The 21,756-nt window shown below is 37.9% G+C and overlaps 1 protein-coding gene across 18 annotated transcripts in view; it reads left to right on the top strand.

Moving 5' to 3' along the window:
- PTK2 (protein tyrosine kinase 2) overlaps positions 1–21,756 on the top strand; it is a 349,963-nt gene that overhangs the window by 79,733 nt on the left and 248,474 nt on the right. For 2 of the 18 annotated variants that reach the window (XM_063669124.1, XM_063669122.1), the window contains one exon: positions 1,665–1,983. The exons of the other annotated variants lie outside the window; for them this stretch is intronic. In XM_063669124.1, the coding sequence (XP_063525194.1) occupies positions 1,884–1,983 (100 nt within the window). In that variant the 5' untranslated portion in view covers positions 1,665–1,883. Of the gene's footprint in view, positions 1–1,664; positions 1,984–21,756 lie in introns of those variants that run through there. 18 annotated transcript variants of the gene reach the window in all.

The raw sequence follows: 21,756 nt of genomic DNA, 5'->3' as shown, positions 1-21,756 counted from the left end.
CTGTGCCTCTTCCTAGTCTATGACCCTGTCTTTAATCTTAGTGCTCTCATTTTTAAAAGAATTGTAATACCAAGTTTGCTTAAAAGATGTGAAAATTAGATGTAATCAGTATTTAGTGTGTAGAATATAATTGTAGGTTACTAATGAAGGTAGCTTTTATTTTGTAACTTTTGAGAGCCATAAGTTCCAAGATAGACTCAGTGTGCTTGGATTATTTGTACAGTCCATTAGTCGATGGCTCAGATTAAACTCCAGTCCGTTCTCATGGGAGTGTGTCAGATATGCTTGCTGGTGGATGTGCTCTTATCCTTCCCATCATGACAGTGGTCCTTTACAGTCTTGGTCTCTTAGTAATGGTGGAGGCTGGGGATTTTTTTTTATGTATTCTAGTTGATCTAGTTGCTTGTTTCCTCTGTTCTTTTCCTAGCTTGCTTGTGTTTTTCTGGAGCCCCTTTCTTCCCGGTGTTCCCTGGGGTCAGAGTTCACGCTGGTGAATGATGTGTTTTCAGTGGAGCGTAGAAGAGGTCACTTGAACTCTGGCTACTATTAGGAGCCTGAAAGTAAACCTAGAGACAAAGCCATCATCAAGAGTAGCATGTTAGAAATGAAACAACTGTCCTGGGGCATCACTGGACACAAATAAGCCTCTTGTTCTCCTCAGCCTTTGTTAAGCTATTGTTTTCAGAAGTTAGTGACTTCATAAACAAAGCCTCGGTCATTTTCACTGTTAAGTAAAATACTTGATTTTTGATTGGTTTATACAAGTGTACTACTAACAAAATTACCCACATTTAGGAAAGCTAGAACTGTAGAGTCTCAGTGTGTCTTATGTACGTTCGGAGAACAAAGGCACCAGGAGCCTAGTTACTAATTATCTTACTGCTAAAGTGGAATGTGTTCAGACAGCTAAATTTTTGAGATGACTTTGACTGTCTCACAGTTTGAATGGAAAAACTAAGTAGCTCTGCATTTTAAAAAGTTGCTAGTACAGATTGTAAGGGTGTTTTCTGTCTGTCTTCTTTAGTATGAGTTTATTACTCGCTTATGTTTTGAAACTAAGAAAGGAAATCATGCCTCTTGGATCCCTCAATATTCCCTAAGCTAATTTTAAAGAATGTGGCTACCTCAAATTCTTGATTTTATGTTTTCAAGAGAGTTTTTAAAATTTATACACTTACTGTGACAGTACCAACCAGGAAAAATATTTTACAACAAAAATATTTGGGTACCTATAGACATAGAGACATAGATAGATCAGGAATTTTTTTCCAGAAAGGATTTTTATTTCATCAAAGTAATTATTTTAACTCTAAGGTCATAAAGAATTAGGTTAGTAAAATGACAAAGGCATGACTTTGAAAACAAAAATGATTTGAGAAGCCATCTACAGACATGATCTGGGTCAGACTTGATTTGCAGCTTACTCGATTTTAGAATCGGTTGTCAGTTTTGTAAACAGAAGACTGCTGGATGAATTGAACAGAAGAGTGAGATTAGCATATTAATAAGTTACTGGCTACTGGCCTTCTTTTTCTCCTCCCTCTTTTCCCTCCCTCTTTCTCCTTCCCTGAATGAATCTAGGAACACAGACCCATGGGGTCACATTACTAGCTGGTTTCATTCTTTTCAGTAGCTTAATCTAGCCAGGATGGTCTGTGTTTCAGATTGCGGAAGCATGAGAAGATTCTGTAACTGAGAGGCATTCTTCAAGCTGCTGGAAAATATTACAGAAGGAACACCTTCCAAATTTTGCTTCAGGCTCTGAAAAAAGGAGCACACAGGGGAACCTTAGTCTTGCTTGTGGATGGAAGCAAATACTATCACAGCGAGGAACTGGGACTTTGTGTGCAGACTCCTGGCTTGATCTTTATAGGATTGGGTGTATGTTGTTGGAACTGGCAGGCCAAGAGGCCCTGAAACCAGCAGGTGCCATCTATATGGAGAAAAGCGGATGTAGTCCATTTCCAGTGTGTTGGGCCAAAGGTATAAATAACTTAAAAATATGTTCAGTTTTATTTGAATTCATGCTTTTGCACTGAAAAGGTAGATAAATGTTTTTCAGAATTTATTTCTATATATTTACAGTTAAATTTGAGGAAAAATGGAAATTGATTTGGTATGGGTTTACAGCTATTACATAAAACCGATTAGATGGCTTGTCAAATAGCAAATGAAAATATGTTTTATGGAAATGAATTTTAAGTGCATTAAGCTATCTTTTAATGCGCTGTCCTATGTCTCAATAGTTTTATTTTTTCTTTTAATTTAAGACATCTGTATTTATTCTGTAATATGGAAGTTTTTAAGGCATAAAGAGGAATTTTAACTTAAACAGGGTTGTAGGAAATAAGAGTAACATGTATTTTCTTATTTTAAAAATTAGTTTTCTTTACTCACTGTAAAGATTGTATATTCAATTTGAAACTCCATATTATTGTAAGGTGGGCTTAGGAATACCATACATAAACAATTTTCTTCTTTAATGTTAGGGTTTTTATTCACATAAAAATGTAAATATAAAATATAGCATTTTCATTGTAACATTCAAGACAGTATTTGGGAAACATATTTAGAAGTTAAAAATGCTATGTAATTGGTGCTTGACTAAAAGCAAATCAGCTGTTTTGCTTACAGTAGTAGAGAATATTTAAGTTAGGAAATAAAGTTCTTAAGAATATAATAAAAATATTTTGTTATTATTTCTAATATATTTAAATATCATGTTACTCCCTTAGGAAAGATTTTTAAAAGGAGGAAGCTGCCTGTTGTAAAAGGCTGCAGTTTTATAAGGAGAGGTATAGACTGATTCATTTTAATTTTTAGGGTAAGAATTTTAGTACCACTGGGTGCTAAACCAAGTTAGCACCGAACTACTGTTTCACCATTAAAATCACTTTTATTTAGTTGTTGCTGACATGTATTGATTCTTTCCTAAGCTTTTAAACATTTACAAAACATGTGATATTAGAACTATTTTAGTATTCACTTTGTTCACTTGATTATGTAATTAGATACTCAGAGTAAATATTTTGCTGAGTTAAATTTATACTCTTGGATTTTAAAGGGCTTTGGGAATGGGAACTTTTTAAAATTTTAGTTTCTGAGCATCAGAGATGTATAGTATAAGTGAGTGTGACTAATAGTGTTCAGAGCCAAAGAATTCTATACTTGTTGAAAATTTTGGTCTTTTCCTGAATTTGCTGGGGTTCGTTTGCATATTGCCACCTCCATTGTATGGTAACATTGTGTTTGCACTGATGATTAACAATAAGGCTCTGATTTCCTTCACAAAGCCTAAGCTGTATTCAAGATCTACACATCCAGTACCAACGGGATATTAAATTATCAGCTACTGGATTCTTTTTATTCAGTGTGACTTTAAAACTGTGAACTTTGGAAGAAAAGAGATTATAGTGTTTTTGCTCACCCCAAAGTGATTGATGGAAGCAACTTATTTTTCAATTAAGTTTGCTGGCTGTCAGAGCAAATGAGTAAAACTATTTTTAACTGAAATATGCATTATGATAGAGGTTAGGGTTGGGTGAGAGAGAACAGAGCTCACATGGATAAAAGATGGGAAAAGGTAGGGATAGTGTTAAGGGTCAGAATCAGTTTCATATGTAGGGCTGCAGCAAGCCAGCTCCTCATATATATGGTTTTGCTTTCAAGTTGTTCAGAGGAGGTTCTGACAAAACCTAGGAGCTGTCATCCTGTTCCTTCTTGGTGCTGCACACACTGCTTCCATTGTGATTGCCCAGTGTGTAACTATCTTAGTAAACTTCGTCTCTCTCCCCTCATGTTACTCTTGTACCAGGACAGGAAGGCAGGAAACCTTGTTTTTATGCTGGTTAATTTTTATCTGTGTGATAAGGACAAAGATGTTGGTGTATAGGAATTGGCTGAATTGGTTATATTCAAGTATAAAAGTTACAGCTTGTAGATAAAGACACAGTAAAAAGCTCAAATCCAAAGAACATACAAATCTCTATCTGCAGTTAGACATTCTAAACCACACATTTGATTTTATCAGTCACATTAACCTCAAAAAGCACAGCAGTGTCCCAATTTAAGAAGACACATAAAATACCAGGACAAGCTAAAAATAATAGAGCAGACTATATTTGTATACCTTGAACTGAAACCTTTAAGGTATCCTTAAAGCATTCTGGGGTGTTTGAACCAAGCTCATTGTGCAGTTGAATTTGGTGTAAAGAATCCACCTTAGGTCCCATCCAGGGAAGATTATATTTTAAAGTATTAAAAAGGACTTTGTTTTAACATGGGTTCAACTACATCATGATTTTCTAGGTTTAAAGACAGTTTTGATTCAGAATATTGAATTAAATGTAAATGTTCACAGTGGTATTTTAGGTTGCAAGACTATCAAATGCAGAAAGCCCTGTTTGGGGAGTTGATTATATCAGTTTTTACATTATTTATTTCATGTTTTTGAAAGGCTGGGAAGGACTAAAAAGTGTCAGAGATTTGGTTGTTAAATCCTGATCTGATCTCTTGATTTCTCCAGCTTTGGGCCATTGTCCTGTTGCTCATTAATAGCACAATTATTTTGGCTTTTCAGTGCCTCAAACACCCCGAACTCTTCTCTCAGGCGTTTATACCTTCTGTTGCACCTTCCTAGAACCATCATCTCTGCACTCTCTGACTAGCCAACTCCTACTTAACCTTTTAGGTCTCAGCTTAAATGAGCTCCATGAGGAAGCAGGTGTCTTCATCTTTTGCTCACTGCCATATGCTTGGCACATACTAGGTGTTTGTTAAATATTTTTTGAATGAATCAGTGACTAGTGTGCACAGAAAAATACCTAAGAGTAGAATGCATGGTACTGACATTAAAATGCAAAAATTGCCATGGGAATCTCACTCCAGTGCTCTCATTCCTGTCAGTCTAAACCAAGTTTTCTCTAATGTTCCCTCCTATATCCTTTTCTTCTGGTCTTGTATAGCACTTACTGTGATTTGTCATTATATATTTTACTTTTTTGGATTTCTGTCTTCTATTAGACTGTAAACTTCACAGACATAATGTCAGTTTTTTTTCTTCTTGACAAATAGTTGACATAAATGATTATTACTTTAGTGAATGAATAAATTCTATATAGGGTTAGATTTGATTTTAAAAGGCTCTTTCAGGGCTAAAATCTTGTGATTAATACAGTGTTTTGTAGGTAAATCTAGTTTTAGGATCATTCAACTGTCAGAAATAAATCTTCCATGTCAAACTTTTGGCCATTCTAATTTCATTGAGTTTGTGTTTTCTTTTTTCTCTTAGAGCAAAAGTATTTACCCAGGGTTTAACATAGCACTCTGCGCATAGTGGGTGGCTAATATATGAATGAATGTTTTCCTTTTTCCTTTCCTTTTTCGTCTCCTCTCCCCTCCTCTCCTCTCCTCTCCTCTGCCCTCCCCTCCCCTCCCCTGCCCTGCCCTCCCCTCCCCTGCCCTGCCCTCCCCTCCCCTCTCCTGTCCTTTCCTGTCCTTTCCTGGCAGTCTTGCTCTGTCGCCCAGGCTGGTTCAAGCAATTCTCCTGCCTCAGCCTCCCAAGTAGCTGGGATTACAAACGTGCACCACCAAGCCTGGCTAATTGTTGTATTTTCAATAGAGACAGGGTTTCACCATGTTGACCAGGCTGGTCTCGAACTCCTGACCTCAAGTAATCCACCCGCCTCGGCCTCCCAAAGTGCTAGGATTACAGGTGTGAGCCATCACGCCTGGCCAATTTTACAGTTTCTTTCTGCTTTACCTCAAATCATGGCATTTTAAAAGACAGCTGTGCTTCTTATAGTAATAGCTAAAACTTATTCAGAAATACTACGTGCCATGCTGTGTTCTGAGCATTAAACATGCACAAAAAACGTACATGTTATCCCATTCTTACAAATGTTTGTAAGCTCTCTGAGATAGGAAATATCATTATCTCCATTTTCCAGATGAGATAATTGAGGTACTGAGAGATTAAATAACTTGGGAATTGTTGCTTAGCTAATATAAAAGGCAGAGTAAGATTCTGAACAGTGGAAATCTAACTGCAGTGCCTATATTCTTAATATGCCATACACGCCCAAATAGAAAAATGGTAGGATCGTAATGGAATTGTCTTTTTTGTGTAATTTTTGCATTTTGATATATGTACCATGTCTTCTACTCTCAGATGTTTGTGTACTATTCGTTCATTCATTCCACAGATATTTAATGAGAACCAAGTATATGCCAAGCCCAATGTACTTGGCATATGCCAGTGAGTCAAAGATACCTACTCCCTCATGTAGTTATTCTTCCAAGTGAGGGGAAACAGTGAATGATAAAAATAATAAGTAAATAAATTGGTTAGTGTGATAGAAGGTGTTAAGTGTTACAGTGAAGGTGAGGTCAGATGACAATCTTATATAGAATGTCTAGGTGTAGACTGCATTGAAAAGGTGCATTTTATTGAAGACCTGAAGGAAATATGGGAGTTAGCCAAGTGGATACTTGGGAAAAGAAAGTTCCAAGTTGATTGTATAGGTAGAGCAAAGGCTCTTGCTGGGAGAATGGCATTGTGGCCGGAACAGAGTGAATACGGGGTTATGGCTATTTTTCCAATTCTTCGTGCCTACGAGGTGGTGGTTTAACCAGAGACACAGGCATGGGTTAAAAGTGAGGCCCACTAGAAACAAGCCACAGTTTGCCGGTCTGTTCTAATCCACATTCCTTAAAAATAGCTCCATGAGAGGAGTGAATTGGCCTTTAAATATCCTCCTGTGGGAAACACATGCCTCATTCTGGTTCTCTCAACAGATGTCTTAACAGAAAGACTGGTGAACTCTCCCTTTTCATTTCTATTTTTGAATATTAGTAACATCAACTCATCCACAAACATAAGGCAGTGGGTATTAAACTTTTTCTCATATTCTTTTTCTGGTCCTCATTATTAGTATTTGGGGAAGAGACTGCTAGTTTTTCCCAATTTTTTCCTCTTTGTATATAATTTTAGAGCTGTCAGTGGATAGGTTTCTTTTTTGTTTGTTGGTTTGTTTTTTGAGACCGAGTTTTGCTCTTGTCACCAGGCTGGAGTGCAGTGGCGTGATCTTGGCTCCCTGCAACCTCCGCCTCCCAGGTTCAAGTGATTCTCCTGCCTCAGCCTCCCGAGTAGCTGGGATTACAGGAACCCACCACCACACCCTGCAAATTTTTTTATTTTTTTTTTTAGTAGAGACGGGTTTTATCATGTTGGCCAGGCTGGTCTCAACCTCCTGACCTCAGGTGATCTGCCTGCCTTGGCCTCCCAAAGTGCTGGGATTACAGGCGTGAGCCACTGCACCTGGCCTGGATATGGGGTTTTTGCCCAAATAGGACCTTCTAAGTGAAGGAGAATAACAGCATGCCCCATATTATGCTTATTGACCGGGTCTTCCATGTGTTTAGCATTCCCACTCCCAGCCTCCTAAGTGTCCTGGTTTGGGCAATAAATTATATGGGAACCCTAAAGTGTGTCCTCCTTTGATCACCCTATGTATGTATGTATGTGTGTACCTATGTATGTATGTGGCATGGTCTCGCTGTGTCATCCAGGCTGATCTCAAACTCCTAGGCTCAAGCAATCCTCCCACCTCGGCCTCACAAAGTCTGGGATTACAGGTACGTGCCACCACACCCAGCCCGATCACACAATTTAAAATGGACTCATCGTCCTGCCATCACTGTACCCCCATCCCTGTTCTCTGTCTTGTCTTTCTATTTGCTCTTAACCACTATCTAACTTACCTGACAGTTTATTTATTTACTTCTTTGGTTTAGCTGCTGTCCCTCAGTGAAATGTACACCCCATGAGACAAGGGAATCCTATCTGTCCTGCTCATTGCTGCATTCCCAGTGCCTAAGACGTAGTAGACATTTTTTTTTTTTTTGAGGTGGAGTTTTGCTCTTGTTGCCCAGGCTGGAGTGCAATGGCGTGATCTCGGCTCACTGCAACCTCTGCCTCCCGGGTTCAAGCGATTCTCCTGCCTCAGCCTCCCGAGTAGCTGGGATTACAGGCATGCACCACTATGCCTGGCTAATTTTGTATTTTTAGTAGAGATAAGACCTCCATGTTGGTCAGGTTGTTCTCAAACTCCCAACCTCATGTGATCCACCCACCTCGGCCTCTCAGAATGCTGGGATTATAGATGTGAGCCACCGCTCCTGGCTGGTAGACTCTTACTTTAAATGGATGAATGAATTAAATCTTGTCTTCTGGGAGCAACAGAGGTTTCAGTCAGAAGCAAATGAGAGAGTGATGGAGATTTTTGTGGAAATTAAAAAAACACTTGTTCTACGAAGAAGGGAACATCAGACACTGGGATTTACTTGAGGTTGGAGGGAGGAAGGAGAGAAGCAAAAAAAAAATAACTCGTGGGTACTAGGCTTCATACCTGGATGGTGAAATAATCTGTACAACAAACCCTCATGATACAAGTTTACCTTTATAACAAACCTTCATGTGTACCCCTGAACCTAAAATAAAAGATTAAAAAAAAAAACCCAAAACTTGGTTCTTTAAGGGTTAGTGATGCTGATTTTTGTAAAGTGTTCACAAATCTTTGATTTCAGATTCATCTACAGTTTAAACTGCAAGGAATTTATTGTAAATTCATTGGTTTTCTGTATTTTTTTTTAACAGTTTTCAGTTAGAGAAAAATCTAAGTTTAAAACAGTTATCCTGAATATTTTAATTTTGCATTTGAACATTATTTGCATACATTTTTATAATGTCATTGATTTGTAGCTCACATAATTTTAGAATTGGATTTAGGTGTATATTAACTTCTTTACGTAGAAAAGTAAACTAAAATACATTTGTATTTTTATTTTATATTATACCTTTCTTTCTTAAAAATTGTATAAAATGAGTCATATTTTAAGTGTTTTATAGAAAGTTTGATGTTGAACCCAATGATTAGTAAATTTTTTCTTTGACTAAAGCAGTAATGAAATCTTTGGTTCATTTGGTGATACCTTTGGTTGATTTTCCACGTTCTTATTCTCATAGATTTTGGTTATTTCTTTGTTACTGATTACAGTGTTCAATTGAATTTGTAGGCTTGTGGATAGGAAGTCTCAGCAGTTTATAAGTTGAATTAATATATTTTCCTTTTTTAAATATTGGGGCTGTGTTGAATCTATGGATTGATTTGGGAGAATTGACTTATGAACAATATTGAACAGTACAGTAATGAACATTGTATATCCAGTTATTTAAGTCTTGCGTAATTTTTCTAAGCAATGTGTAATAGATCTTAATGTGGTGGTCTTGGTGTTTTTTGATGATATTGTAAATAATAATTTTTGGCTTTTAAGTTTAATTTTCTGGCCGGGCTCAGTGGCTCACACCTGTAATCCCAGCACTTTGGGAGGCTGAGGTGGGCAGATCACTTAAGGCCAGGAGTTCGAGACCAGCCTGGCCAACATGGTGAAACCCTGTCTTTACTAAAAATACAAAAATTAGCTGGGTGTGGTGGCATGTACTTGTAGACCTAGCTACTCAGGAGGTTGAGGCACAAGAATCACTTGAACCTGGGCGGTTGAGGTTGCAATGAGCAAAGATTGCACCATTGCACTCCAGCCTGGGCAACAGAGTGAGACTCTGTCAAAAAAAAAAAAAAAAAAAAAGTTTAATTTTACAATTCTTGGCCTAGTGTATAGAAATAGATTGTCCTATTAGTTTATCTTGTGGCCTTATTATAAATTCGCTTATTAGTTCTGGTGATCTGAGTATAGAAAATCAAAATAAATCTGTTAATGTGTTACTGGCAAATAAAAATTGTTTTCTTTTCTGACCTTTATATCTTCATCTATGTCTTTGCCTTGACCGGGACCTCTATTATAGTGTTGAGAAATGGTGAGAGGAGACAGATTTCCCCTTTTTTCGCCCTTAGGGAGAACATGTTCAGTGTTAAGTTTGTTAACTCTAGTTTTGTCTGTTTTGTTTTTGTGGATATCCTTTTTCTTTTTTTTGAGACGGAGTCTTGCTCTGTCGCCCAGGCTGGAGTGCAGTGGCACGATCTCGGCTCACTGCAACCTCCGCCTCCCAGGTTCAAGCTATTCTCCTGCCTCAGCCTCCTGAGTAACTGGGACTACCAAGCTCGGCTAATTTTTGTATTTTTAGTATAGATGGAGTTTCACCATACTGGCCAGGCTGGTCTCGAACTCCTGACATTGTGATCCGCCCGCCTTGGCCTCCCAAAGTGTTGGGATTACAGGCGTGAGGCACTGCGCTCAGCCGATATCCTTCTGCAAATTGAAAAATGTTCCTTTTAATTCTTAGGTTTCTGAGAGGTTTTTTTCTTTTTTTTATTATTATGAGAGGGTGTTGATTTTTGTCTAATGCTTTTTCTGCATCTATTCAGTTGCTCATATGAGTTTTTCTGTTTTAATTTTTACAATGTGATGAATTATAGTGTTTAAAATTTGTATTTATCTTTATTTTTTGAGAAATGAGGTCTTGCTGTTAATATGTTCCCCAGGCTGATCTCAAGCTCCTGGGCTCAAGAAGTCCTGCTGCCTCAGCCTCCTGAGTACCTGGGATTACAGGCACAAGCCACTGTACTCAACTGTGAATTTTTTTTTAGTGTTAAAACAACCTGCATTGCTGAGGTAAATCCCACTTGATCATGACATATTATCCTGATTTTTTGTTTTTTTTTTTTCTTTTATAGAGACAGAGTGTTACTCTGTTGTCCAGGCTAGAATGCAGTGTCATGATCATAGCTCACTGTATCCTTGAAGTCCTGGGCTCAAGCAGTCCTCCTGCCTCAGCCTCCTGAGTAGCTGGGACTACAGGTGCGTGCCACCACACCTGGCTAATTTTTAAATTTTAATCATTTTTTTGTAGAGCCAAGGTCTCGTTTTGTTGCCTAGGCTGTTCTTGAACTTCTTGCCTCAGAAGATCCTCCTGCCTCAGGCTCCCAAAGTGCTTGTATTATAGGCATGAGCCACCGCGCCTGGCCTATTCTATTTTGATATAGCTAAATTTGATAATACTTTGTGCAGATTATTTGTATTTATGTTTATGAGGGATATCTGTTTGTAATTTTTTTCCTTGTAATCGTTTTATCAGGTTTTGATATCAAGGTACTGGTGTTCTAATAAAATAAGTTGGAAAATGTTCCCTTTTTATGTTTATGTATATGATTAATTATGTACAGTTTAAGAAAAACATTAATCTATAGTGATAGTAATAGTGGCCCTTTCGGTGGGGTAGTATTAATCAGAAAAGGACATGAAGACAAAACGTTGATGGATGTTCTGTGTCTTGGTCTAGGGTGGTAGTCATAAGGGTGGAGATAAATGTACACACATGTGTATGTATATGTATTTTAAAAGTCATTGAGCTGTTCACTTTAAGATTTGTGTATTTTATAAATTACACTTAAAATCAGACTATAAATGTGTCTCCCACTTAACATTGCTTTTATGAAAATCAAGCATTTTTCTATTTTGCAAAGGGAAAATTATATACATCAGCAGAAAACATTAAACCAGTTTCTCAAAAAAACAGTGAAAAGACTAGATGTGAACAAAATCTAAAATGTAAGATTGAAAAGATTTAAAACATGGTTTCCTGATTACCAGACAATATGGTTAACAGTTGTTTGTATGTGGAAAATGTGCCGGCTTTTCACTAAGTATTACAATGTATGATAAAGCAATATACCATGAAATAAAATTGCCAGAAAAAAAGGCAGACAAAAACCTACAATAAAAAAGAAAGTGCTGGGTGCTGTGGCTCATGCCTGTAATCCCAGTGCTTTGGGAGGCTGAGGTGGGTGGATTGCTTGAGCTCAGGAGTTTGAGACCAGCCTGAGCAATATGGCAAGACTCCGGCTTTACAAAAAATACAAAAAAAAAAAAAATTTAGCTGGGCATAGTGCTGCGACACTTGTAGTTCCAGCTACTTGGAAGCCTGAGGTGGGAGAATTGCTTGAGCCAAGGAGGTTGAGGCTGCGGTGAGCTGTGATCATCCCACTGCACTCCAGCCTGGGCGACAGAGCAAGACCCTGTCTCAAACAAACCTGTAATTATGAAGTGAGATTTGAGGCCTTTAGAAAGTTGGGGAAGGAGGTGAAGAGCTTGAAGCAGTCCTTGTAATTGGTCAGGGAATGTGGCAGATGGTTTTGGAGAGAATGGGGCAATTCAGGCCAAGAAGTTATTGAGATGTCCAGTCACTTCATGTGACTATAGAGCTGGGAAGATTTCATGACGTTCTTTCAGTGATTGATGATTTAGAGTAGGAAAATGGGAAACTAGAGCTTTGTTTACATCCCCATTGGTTGTATTCTTAATTTCTCTGTTTGGGGTTATAGGAAGTATTAGGGTATCTGTAGAAGAAAGACTTCTATAGCAGTCACTTTCTTCAAGGGTTAGAGTCCCTTAATATTCTGATTTTTGGCCTCCTTTTCAAACTGTGATTATGAGACCCTACAAATTAAGTCCTACAAATTTTACTTGGATTGTAACTTGAGACTTTTCCATACATACTTTTGTTAAAAATTATGTATGAAGTTTTGAAGATATAAATTTATATTGGCCAAAAACTGTTATATTGAGAGATGTGTGTAGTCTTTCATATAAAAAAAAAGGCAAGGGAAAAATCCAGAACCTTGTTAACTAGGGAGGGAGATGTTCTGTGGGTGGTGTTAGAGTGTTGTATTTCCTTCAAGGTCTGTTTTGTTACCTCCCCCACTCTTTTATTTTTCTAAGAAACAAAATACTGTCAGAATATCATATATGTTAATACTGTTTTTTGACTGTGAAAATCTTACTGTTTTGTAAAATTGGCAGAATCAATGAGATGGTAACAGCCCCTGACTATTGTATATTATTATTTTAACTTTTATGTAACTTCATAATGGAGTTGTATACTCATGGTAGATTTTCAGTTTAGAAAAAAACCCATTTTTTTTTTTTTTAATAGGACAAGCTTTAGGAGAAATTTTTAAAGGAACGTTTGTGTCTAATTTGGTTATTGGATTATGAACACATTTCAAATATACCAGATGTTACCATAGTAAGGATAGTTATCTTTTGTTTCCTTTTTTGACAAGCATTCATAAAGATATGAGGGGTAACAGGAAAGATGTTGATTAGAACTAAGTAATGATCCATGGGAGGGTCTCAGTGGATTTCTGTTTAAAGAATATTCCTACTTTGAACTCCCCTTTTCTTGGCCTTAGAAAATTCAGTTCATCCTTCTTTAACAACTGTTATTGTCTGTTGAATGCTAACTTTGTTTCATATATCTTGGTAAACACTTTATATTTATTATTTCAACTCCCACTTTACAGATACGGAACCTGTGGTGACTTAAGAGTTGTATAATTGTGAGAGCTAAGCACAGTCCTTGTTATTAAATGACAGGTACTGCTCCCCTTCAAGATCTTGTTCAGATGTCACCATCTATGAAGCTTTTCTTGATAATGTGCTAGTTCTGTAAAATTTCTGATCTTCTCCAGTTGTAGGCTCAAATATTAGATTGGGCTTGCTTCTTTAAAATTTTATTTTGGGGATTTAGGTGAAGTTTTAGCTGTCCTGTAATCTATAGGGTCTTGCTCATGGAAAGTACATAATGGCGCAAGGTAGAGATAATTTAGTCTTGAAATTCTGAGGGATATACTTAACCACTTAAAGTCTTCAAAGCCATAAGAGTTGAAATGCTGTTGTAATAAATTATCTATTGTCCTTACTGTGGGTTGTCTGCGTATAGTTTCACCCCTCCCCTTCCCTTCCCCTTCCCCTTCCCTTCCAACAGAGTCTCGCTGTGTTGCCCAGGCTGGAGTGCAGTGGCGCCATCTTGACTCACTGCAACCTCTGCCTCCTGCCTCAGCCTCCCAAGTAGCTGGGATTACAGGCACATGTCACCAAACCCAGATAGTTTTTGTATTTTTAGTAGAGACAGGGTTTCACCATGTTGGCCAGGCTGGTCTCAAACTCCTGACATTCCAGAGTGCTGGGATTACAGGCGTGAGCCACTGTGCCCGGCCCAGTTTCATGTATTTTATTATGGAAAAATTCTGGTAAAACATGGTATGTTGAATGCATTCTTATACTCAAAATTGAGAATTAAGTGAAATTTGGCATGTTTTCTGTCTCCTTGGCTTCTGGAATCCTGGCAAGAGACTGAAATGTTCTTTTCTGTGGAAACTGATCTTAGCAAAAGGCTCGATTTGGACATCAGGAGAATTGGCCCCTTCTGAAGGGCTGTGATATGGTTTGGCTGTGTCCCCACCCAAATCTTATCTTGAATTCCCACAGGCACAGTGGACTTAGCATCATTCTTAAGGGCCCTAGGATTTTCAGAATGGGAAATGAGTGTTGGCTTCAACTTAAAATCACCAGCTGCATTAGCCCCTAATGAGAGTCAGCCTGTCCTCTGAAGCTTTGAAGCCAAGCATTGACTTCACCTCTAGCTGTCAAAGTCCTAGATGGCATCTTCTAATAAAAGACTCTTTCTTCTTCATTGTGTCATTTAGTGTAGCCACATTAATCAGTGATCTTAGCTAGATCTTTTGGACAACTTGGTGCAGCTTCTCCACCAGTACTTGCTGCTTCATCTTGTACTTTTATGCTATGGAGATGACTTTTTTCCTTCAACCTTGTGAGCCAGCCTCTGCTAGCTTCAGACTTTTCTTCTGTAGCTTCCTTACCTCAATTTATAGAACTGAACATGGGCTTGCTCTGGATTAGTCTTTGGCTTAAGGGAATGTTGTGACTGGTTTGATCTATCCAGACCACCAAAACCTTCTCAGTTTCAGCAATAAGGCTGTTCTGCTTTCTTATCATTTGTGTGTTCAGTGGAGTAGCATTTGTATTTCCTTCAGTAACTTTTCCTTTGCATTCACAACTTGGCTTTTTGGCACAAGAAGCCTAGCTTTTGGCTTGTTTCAGCTTTCGACATGCTTTCTTCACTAGGCTTAATCATTTCTAGCTTTTGATTTAAAGTGAGAGGAATGGGACTGTTCGTTTCACTTGAACACTTAGAGGCCATTGTAGGGTTATTAATTGGCCTAATTTCAGTATTATTGTGTCTCGGAATAGGGAGGCCTTAGGAGAAGTAGGAGAGATGAGGCAGCAGTGGGTTGGTGGAGCAGTTAGAACACACACGTATCAACTAAGCTCACTATCTTACGTGGGTGCCATTTGTGGCACCCCAAGACAGTTACAATAGAAATATCAAATATCATGAATCAGCATCACAGAAATAATAATAATGACAAAGTTGGAAATAATTGTGAGCATTACCAAAATGTAGCACATTTGGTAAAGTGGGCATGTGCTGTTGGGAAAATGATGCCCATAGACTCGCTCGATGCAGTTGCCACAAACCCTTTAATTTGTTTTTTGTTGTTGTTTTTTTGTTTTAAAAAAAGGCAGTTGGATGGATTATCAGTTTCTATGATTGTTGGGGAAGGCAAATTATACAGGGCTAGGGAAGAAGGTACAAATTGAGTATCCCTGATCTGAAAATCTGAAATTTGATATGCTCCCAAATACTCAGCTTTTTTTGAACACCAATATGATGTTCAAAGGAAACTTGTTGGAGCATTGCAGATTTTGTATTTTCTGATTTGGGATGTTCAACCAGTGAGTATAATGCAAATATTCCAAAATCTGAAAAAATATGAAATCTGAAACTCTTCTGGTCCTAAACATTTAGGTAAGGGATACTCACTCATAGTAGAGAAGAAGGCAGAAAGGACCAGAGTGGTTATTCAACAGTTTAGTAGATTGAACCAGCACAAGATAAAGCAAGCATGTGTTGGAATGTCTAATATAAATTTTTTCGCTAGGACCAGTTGGAATATCCGATTGCGTCCTCTTCATTTGGTAAATCAGTTTGAGCATCTGTCTTCACAGTACTGAAAATAGTGGAAACAGTGAGATCTGCTTGTTGTGTCTTCACTGGTATTCTTAGTGTAGGCTTCAATCTTAATAAGAGTTTCTTAACACATTGTGTCAGGTAACTCATTTCATTGATTTACTTGTTATTGGTATGTAAATATTGTACTTATTTTTGAGATATATGTGATACCTGTATACAATATGTGATGATCAAATCAGGGTAATTAGGATATCATCTCAAACACTTTTCTTTCCTTTGTGTTGGGAACATTACAGTTCTCATTTTAAAATATACAATAAATTATTAACTGTGATTTTCTTGCTGTACTATTGAATACTAGAACTTATTCCTTCTAACTATATTTTTGTACCCCTTAACCTACTTCTCTTTATCCCCTGCACCCTTTCCCTTCCCAGCCTCTGGTAACCACCACTGTACTCTATACTTCCATGGGATTCACTTTTTTTTAGCTCCTAACTGTGAGTGAGAACATGCCATATTTGTCTTTCTGTGCCTGGCCTATTTCACTTAAGGTAATGACCTCTGGTTCCATTCATGTTGCTGCAGCTGACAAGATTTCATTCTTCTGTTGCTGAATAATATTCCATTGTGTATACATACCACATTGTCCATGTGGATTCCATATCTTGGCTGTTGTGAATAGTGCTGTAATAAGAATGGGGATGCAGATATCACTTCAATATACTGATTTCCTTTTTTTTAAAAATATGTATTCAGTATTGGGATTGCTGGATCATATATTCTATTTTTGTTTTTTTATAATGGCTATACTACTTTACATTCCTACCAACAGAGTGTGGAAGCATTCCTCTTTCTCTGCATCCTTGCCAGCACTTGTTATTTTTTGTCTTTTTTATAATAGGTATTATAACTGAGGTGAGATGGTATCTCATTGTGGTTTTAATTTGTATTTTCCTGATGATAGTGGTGTTGAGCATTTTTTCCATATACCTGTTGGCCTTTTGTTCTCTTCTATTGAGAAATGTCTATTCAGATCTTGTGTCCATTTTTAAAACAGGATTATTTATCCTTTTGAGGTTTTTTTTTTTTTTTTTAGAGACAGGATCTGGTATGTTGTGTCTTCGTTCTCATTGGTTTCAAATAACTTACTTATTTCTGCCTTCATTTCTTATTTACCCAATAGTCATTCAGGAGGAGCAAGTCGTTCAGTTTCCATGTAGTTGTGCAGTTTTAAGTTTTCTTAATCCTGAGTTCCAGTTTGATTGCACTGTGGTCTGAGAGACTGTTATGATTTCCATTCTTTTGCATTTGCTGAGGAGTGTTTTACTTTCAATTATGTCGTCAATTTTAGGATAAGTGTGATGTGGTCTGAGAAGAATGTATATTCTGTTGATTGGGGTGGAGAGTTCTGTAGATGTCTGTTAGGTCTGCTTGGTCCAGAGCTGAGTTCAAGTCTTGAATATCCTTGTTGATCTTCTGTCTTGTTCATCTGTCTAATATTGACAGTGTGGTGTTAAAATCTCCCGCTATTATTGTGTGGAAGTCTAAGTCTCTTTGTAGGTCTCTAAGAACTTTATGAATCTGGGTGCTTCTGTATTGGGTGTATATATTTAGGATAGTTAGCTCTTCTTGTTGCATTGATCTCTTTACCATTATATAATGCCCTTCTTTGTCTTTTTTGATCTTTGTTGGTTTAAAGTCTGTTTTATCAGAGACTAGGATTGCAACCTCTGCTTTTTTTTGCATTCCATTTGCTTGGTAAATATTCCCCCAACCCTTTATTTTGAGCCTGTGTGTGTCTTTGCACATGACATGGGTCTCCCAAATACAGCACAGCGATGAGTCTTGACTCTTTATCCAGTTTGCCAGTCTGTGTCTTTTAATTGGGACAGTTAGCCCATTTACATTTAAGGTTAATCTGGGACACAGCTAAAGCAGTGTTTAGAGGGAAATTTATAGCACTAAATGTCCATAAGAGAAAGCAGGAAATATCTAAAATCAACACCCTAGCATGACAATTAAAAGAACTAGAGAAGGAAGAGCAAACACATTCAAATGCTAGCAGAAGGCAAGAAATAACTAAGATTAGAGCAGAACTGAAGGAGATAGAGATACAAAAAACCCTTCAAAAATCAATGAATCCAGGAGCTGGTTTTTTGAAAAGATTAACAAAATAGACCGCTAGCCAGACGAATAAAGAAGAAAAGAGAGAAGAATCAAAGAGACACAATAAAAAATGATAAAGGGGATATCACCGCTGATCCCACAGAAATACAAACTACCATCAGAAAATACTGTAAATACCTCTGTGCAAATAAACTAGAAAATCTAGAAGAAATGGATACATTCCTGGACACATACACTCTCCCAAGACTAAACCAGGAAGAAGTCGAATCCCTGAATAGACCAATAAGTTCTGAAATTGAGGCAGTAATTAATAGCCTACCAACCCAAAAAAAGCCCAGGACCAGACAGATTCACAGCTGAATTCTACCAGAGGTACAAAGAAGAGCTGGTACAATTCCTTTTGAAACTATTCCAAACAATAGAAAAAGAGGGACTCCTCCCTAACTCATTTTACGAGGCCAGCATCATCCTGATACCAAAATCTGGCAGACACACAAGAAAAAAAGAAAATTTCAGGTCCATATGCCTGATGAACACCGATGCAAAAATCTTCAGTAAAATGCTGGCAAACCGAATCCAGCAGCACATGAAAAAGCTTATCCACCACGATCAAGTCGACTTCATCCCTCGGATGCAAGGCTTGTTCAACATACGCAAATCAGTAAACATAATCCATCACATAAACAGAACCAATGACAAAAACCACGATTATCAATAGATTCAGAAAAGACCTTCAATAAAATTCAACACCCCTTCATGCTAAAAACTCTCAATAAAGTACGTATTGATGGAACGTATCTCAAAATAATAAGAGCTATTTATGACAAACCCACAGCTAATATCATACTGAATGGGCAAAAGCTGGATGCATTCCCTTTGAAAACTGGCACAAGACAAGGATGCCCTCTCTCACCACTCCTATTCAACATAGTATTAGAAGTTCTGGCCAGGGCAGTCAGGCTAGAGAAAGAAAGAAAAGATATTCAAATAGGAAGAGAGGAAGTCAAATTGTCTCTGTTTGCAGATGACATGATTGTATATTTAGAAAACCCCATCATCTTAGCCCAAAATCTCCTTAAGCTGATAAGCAACTTCAGCAAAATCTCAGGATACAAAATCAATGTGCAAAAATTACTAGCATTCCTATACACCAATAATAGAGAGCCAAATCATGAGTGAACTCCCATTCACAATTGCTATAAAAAGGATAAAATACCTAGGAATACAACTTACAAGGGATGTGAAGGACCTCTTCAAGGAGAACTACAAACCACTGCTCAAGGAAATAAGAGAGGGCACAAACAAATGGAAAAACGTTCCATGCTCATGGGTAGGAAGAATCAATATTGTGAAAATGGCCATACTGCCCAAAGTAATTTATAGATTTGATGCTGTCCCCATGAAGCTCCCATTGACTTTCTTCACAGAATTAGAAAAAACTACTTTAAATTTCATATGGAACCAAAAAAGAGCCCGCATAGCCAACACAATCCTAAGCAAAAAGAACAAAGCTAGAGGCATCATGCTACCTGACTTCAACCTATACTACAAGGCTACAGTATCACAAACAGCATGGTAGTGGTACCAAAACAGATATTATGGTACTGGTACCGAAACAGATAGACCAGTGGAACAGAACAGAGGCCTCAGAAATAACGCCATACATCTACAACCATCTGATCTTTGACAAACCTGACAAAAACAAGCAATGGGGGAAAGGATTCCCTATTTAATAAATGGTGTTGGGAAAACTGGCTAGCCATATGTAGAAAACTGAAACTGGACCCCTTCCTTACACCTTATACAAAAATTAACTCAGGATGGATTAAAGATTTAAACGTAAGACCTAAAACCATAAAAACCCTGGAAGAAAACCTAGGCAATACGATTCAGGACATAGGCATGGGCAAAGACTTCATGACTAAAACGCCAAAAGCAATGGCAACAAAAGCCAAATGGACAAATGGCATTTAGTTAAAGAGCTTCTGCATGGCAAAAAAAAAAAAAAAAAACAAACAAAAAAAACTCTCATCAGAGTGAACAGGCAACCTGCAGAATGGGAGAAAATTTTTGTAATCTGTCCGTCTGACAAAGGGCTAATATCCAGAATCTTCAAAGAACTTAAATTTATAAGAAAACAACCCCACCAAAAAGTGGGCAAAGGATATGAACAGACACTTCTCAAGAAGACATTTATGTGGCCAATAAACATATGAAAAAAAGCTCATCATCACTGGTCATTAGAGACATGCAAATCAAAACCACCGTGAAATACCATCTCACACCAGTTATAATGGCGATCATTAAAAATTCAGGAAACAATAGAAGCTGGACAGGATGTGGAGAAATAGGAACACTTTTACACTGTTGGTGGGAGTGTAAATTAGTTCAACCATTGTGGAAGACAGTGTGGCAATTCCTCAAGGATCTAGAACCAGAAATACCATTTGACCCAGCAATCCCATTATTAGGTATATACCCAAAGGATTATAAATCATTCTATAAAGACACATGCACATGTATGTTTATTGCAGCAGTGTTCACAATAGCAAAGACTTGGAACCAACCCAGATGTCCATCAGTGATAGACTGGATAAAGAAAATGTGGTGGCTGGGCACGGTGGCTCACGCCTGTAATCCCAGTACTTTTGGAGGCCGAGGCGGGTGGATCGCCTGATGTCAGGAGTTCGAGACCAGCCCTGGCCAACATGGTAAAATCCCATCTTTACTAAAAATACAAAAATTAGCTGGGCGTGGTGGTGTGCGCCTGTAATCCCAGCTACCCAGGAGGCTGAGGCAGGAGAATCACTGGAACCCGGGGGCCAGAGGCTGCAGTGAGCCAAGATTGCACTGCTGCACTCCAGACTGGGTGACAGAGCAAGATTCCATCTCAAAAAAAAAAAAAAAAAAAAAAAAAAAAAAAAAGTGGCACATATACACCATGGAATACTATGTAGCCATAAAAAAGGATGAGTTCATGTCCTTTGCAGGGACATGGATGAAGCTGGAAACCATCATTCTCGGCAAACTAACACAGCAACAGAAAACCAAACACTGCATGTTCTCACTCATAAGTGGGAGTTGAACAATGACAACACATGGACACAGGGAGGGGAACATCACACACCAGGGCCTGTCGCAGGATTGGTGGGGGTAGGGGAGGGATAGCATTATGAGAAATATTCCTAATGTAGATGACAGGTTGATGGGTGCAGCAAACCACCATGGCATGTGTATACCTACATAACAAACCTGCACGTTCTGCACATATATCCCAGAACTTAAAGTATTTAAAAAAAAAAAAAAAAAAAGACAGGATCTTGCTTTCTTGCCCAAGCTGTAGTTCATTGAGCATGATTTTAGCTCATTGTACCTCCAACTCCTATTGAGTTTTCTGAGCTCTTTATAGATTCTGGTTATTAATCCATTGTCAGATGGGTAGTTGCAAATAACTTTCTCCCATTCTTTGTGTTGTCTTTTTACTTTGTTAATTGTGTCTTTTGCTCTGCAGAGGCTTTTTATCTTGATGTAATCCCATTTGTCTTATTTTTGCTTTAGTTGCCTTTATTTTTGAGGTCTTAAGTTGAAAAATCCTTGTCGAGATCAGTGTCCAGAAGTGTTTCCCCAGTATTTTCTTATAGTAATTCCATAGTTTCAGGTCTTAGAGTTGAGTCTTTAATTCCATGTGGATTTGCTATTTTGTGTATGGTGAGAGAGAGAGAGAGAGAGATGTAATTTCATTCTCCTGCATACAGTTATCCAGTTTTCTCGGC

This window comes from Pongo pygmaeus, chromosome 7 (genome assembly GCF_028885625.2).
Source record: "Pongo pygmaeus isolate AG05252 chromosome 7, NHGRI_mPonPyg2-v2.0_pri, whole genome shotgun sequence".
NCBI classification, from domain to species: domain Eukaryota; kingdom Metazoa; phylum Chordata; class Mammalia; order Primates; family Hominidae; genus Pongo; species Pongo pygmaeus.
The sequence above is the reverse complement of the archived record's forward strand: the minus strand, read 5'-3'. Positions and strand labels throughout refer to the sequence as shown.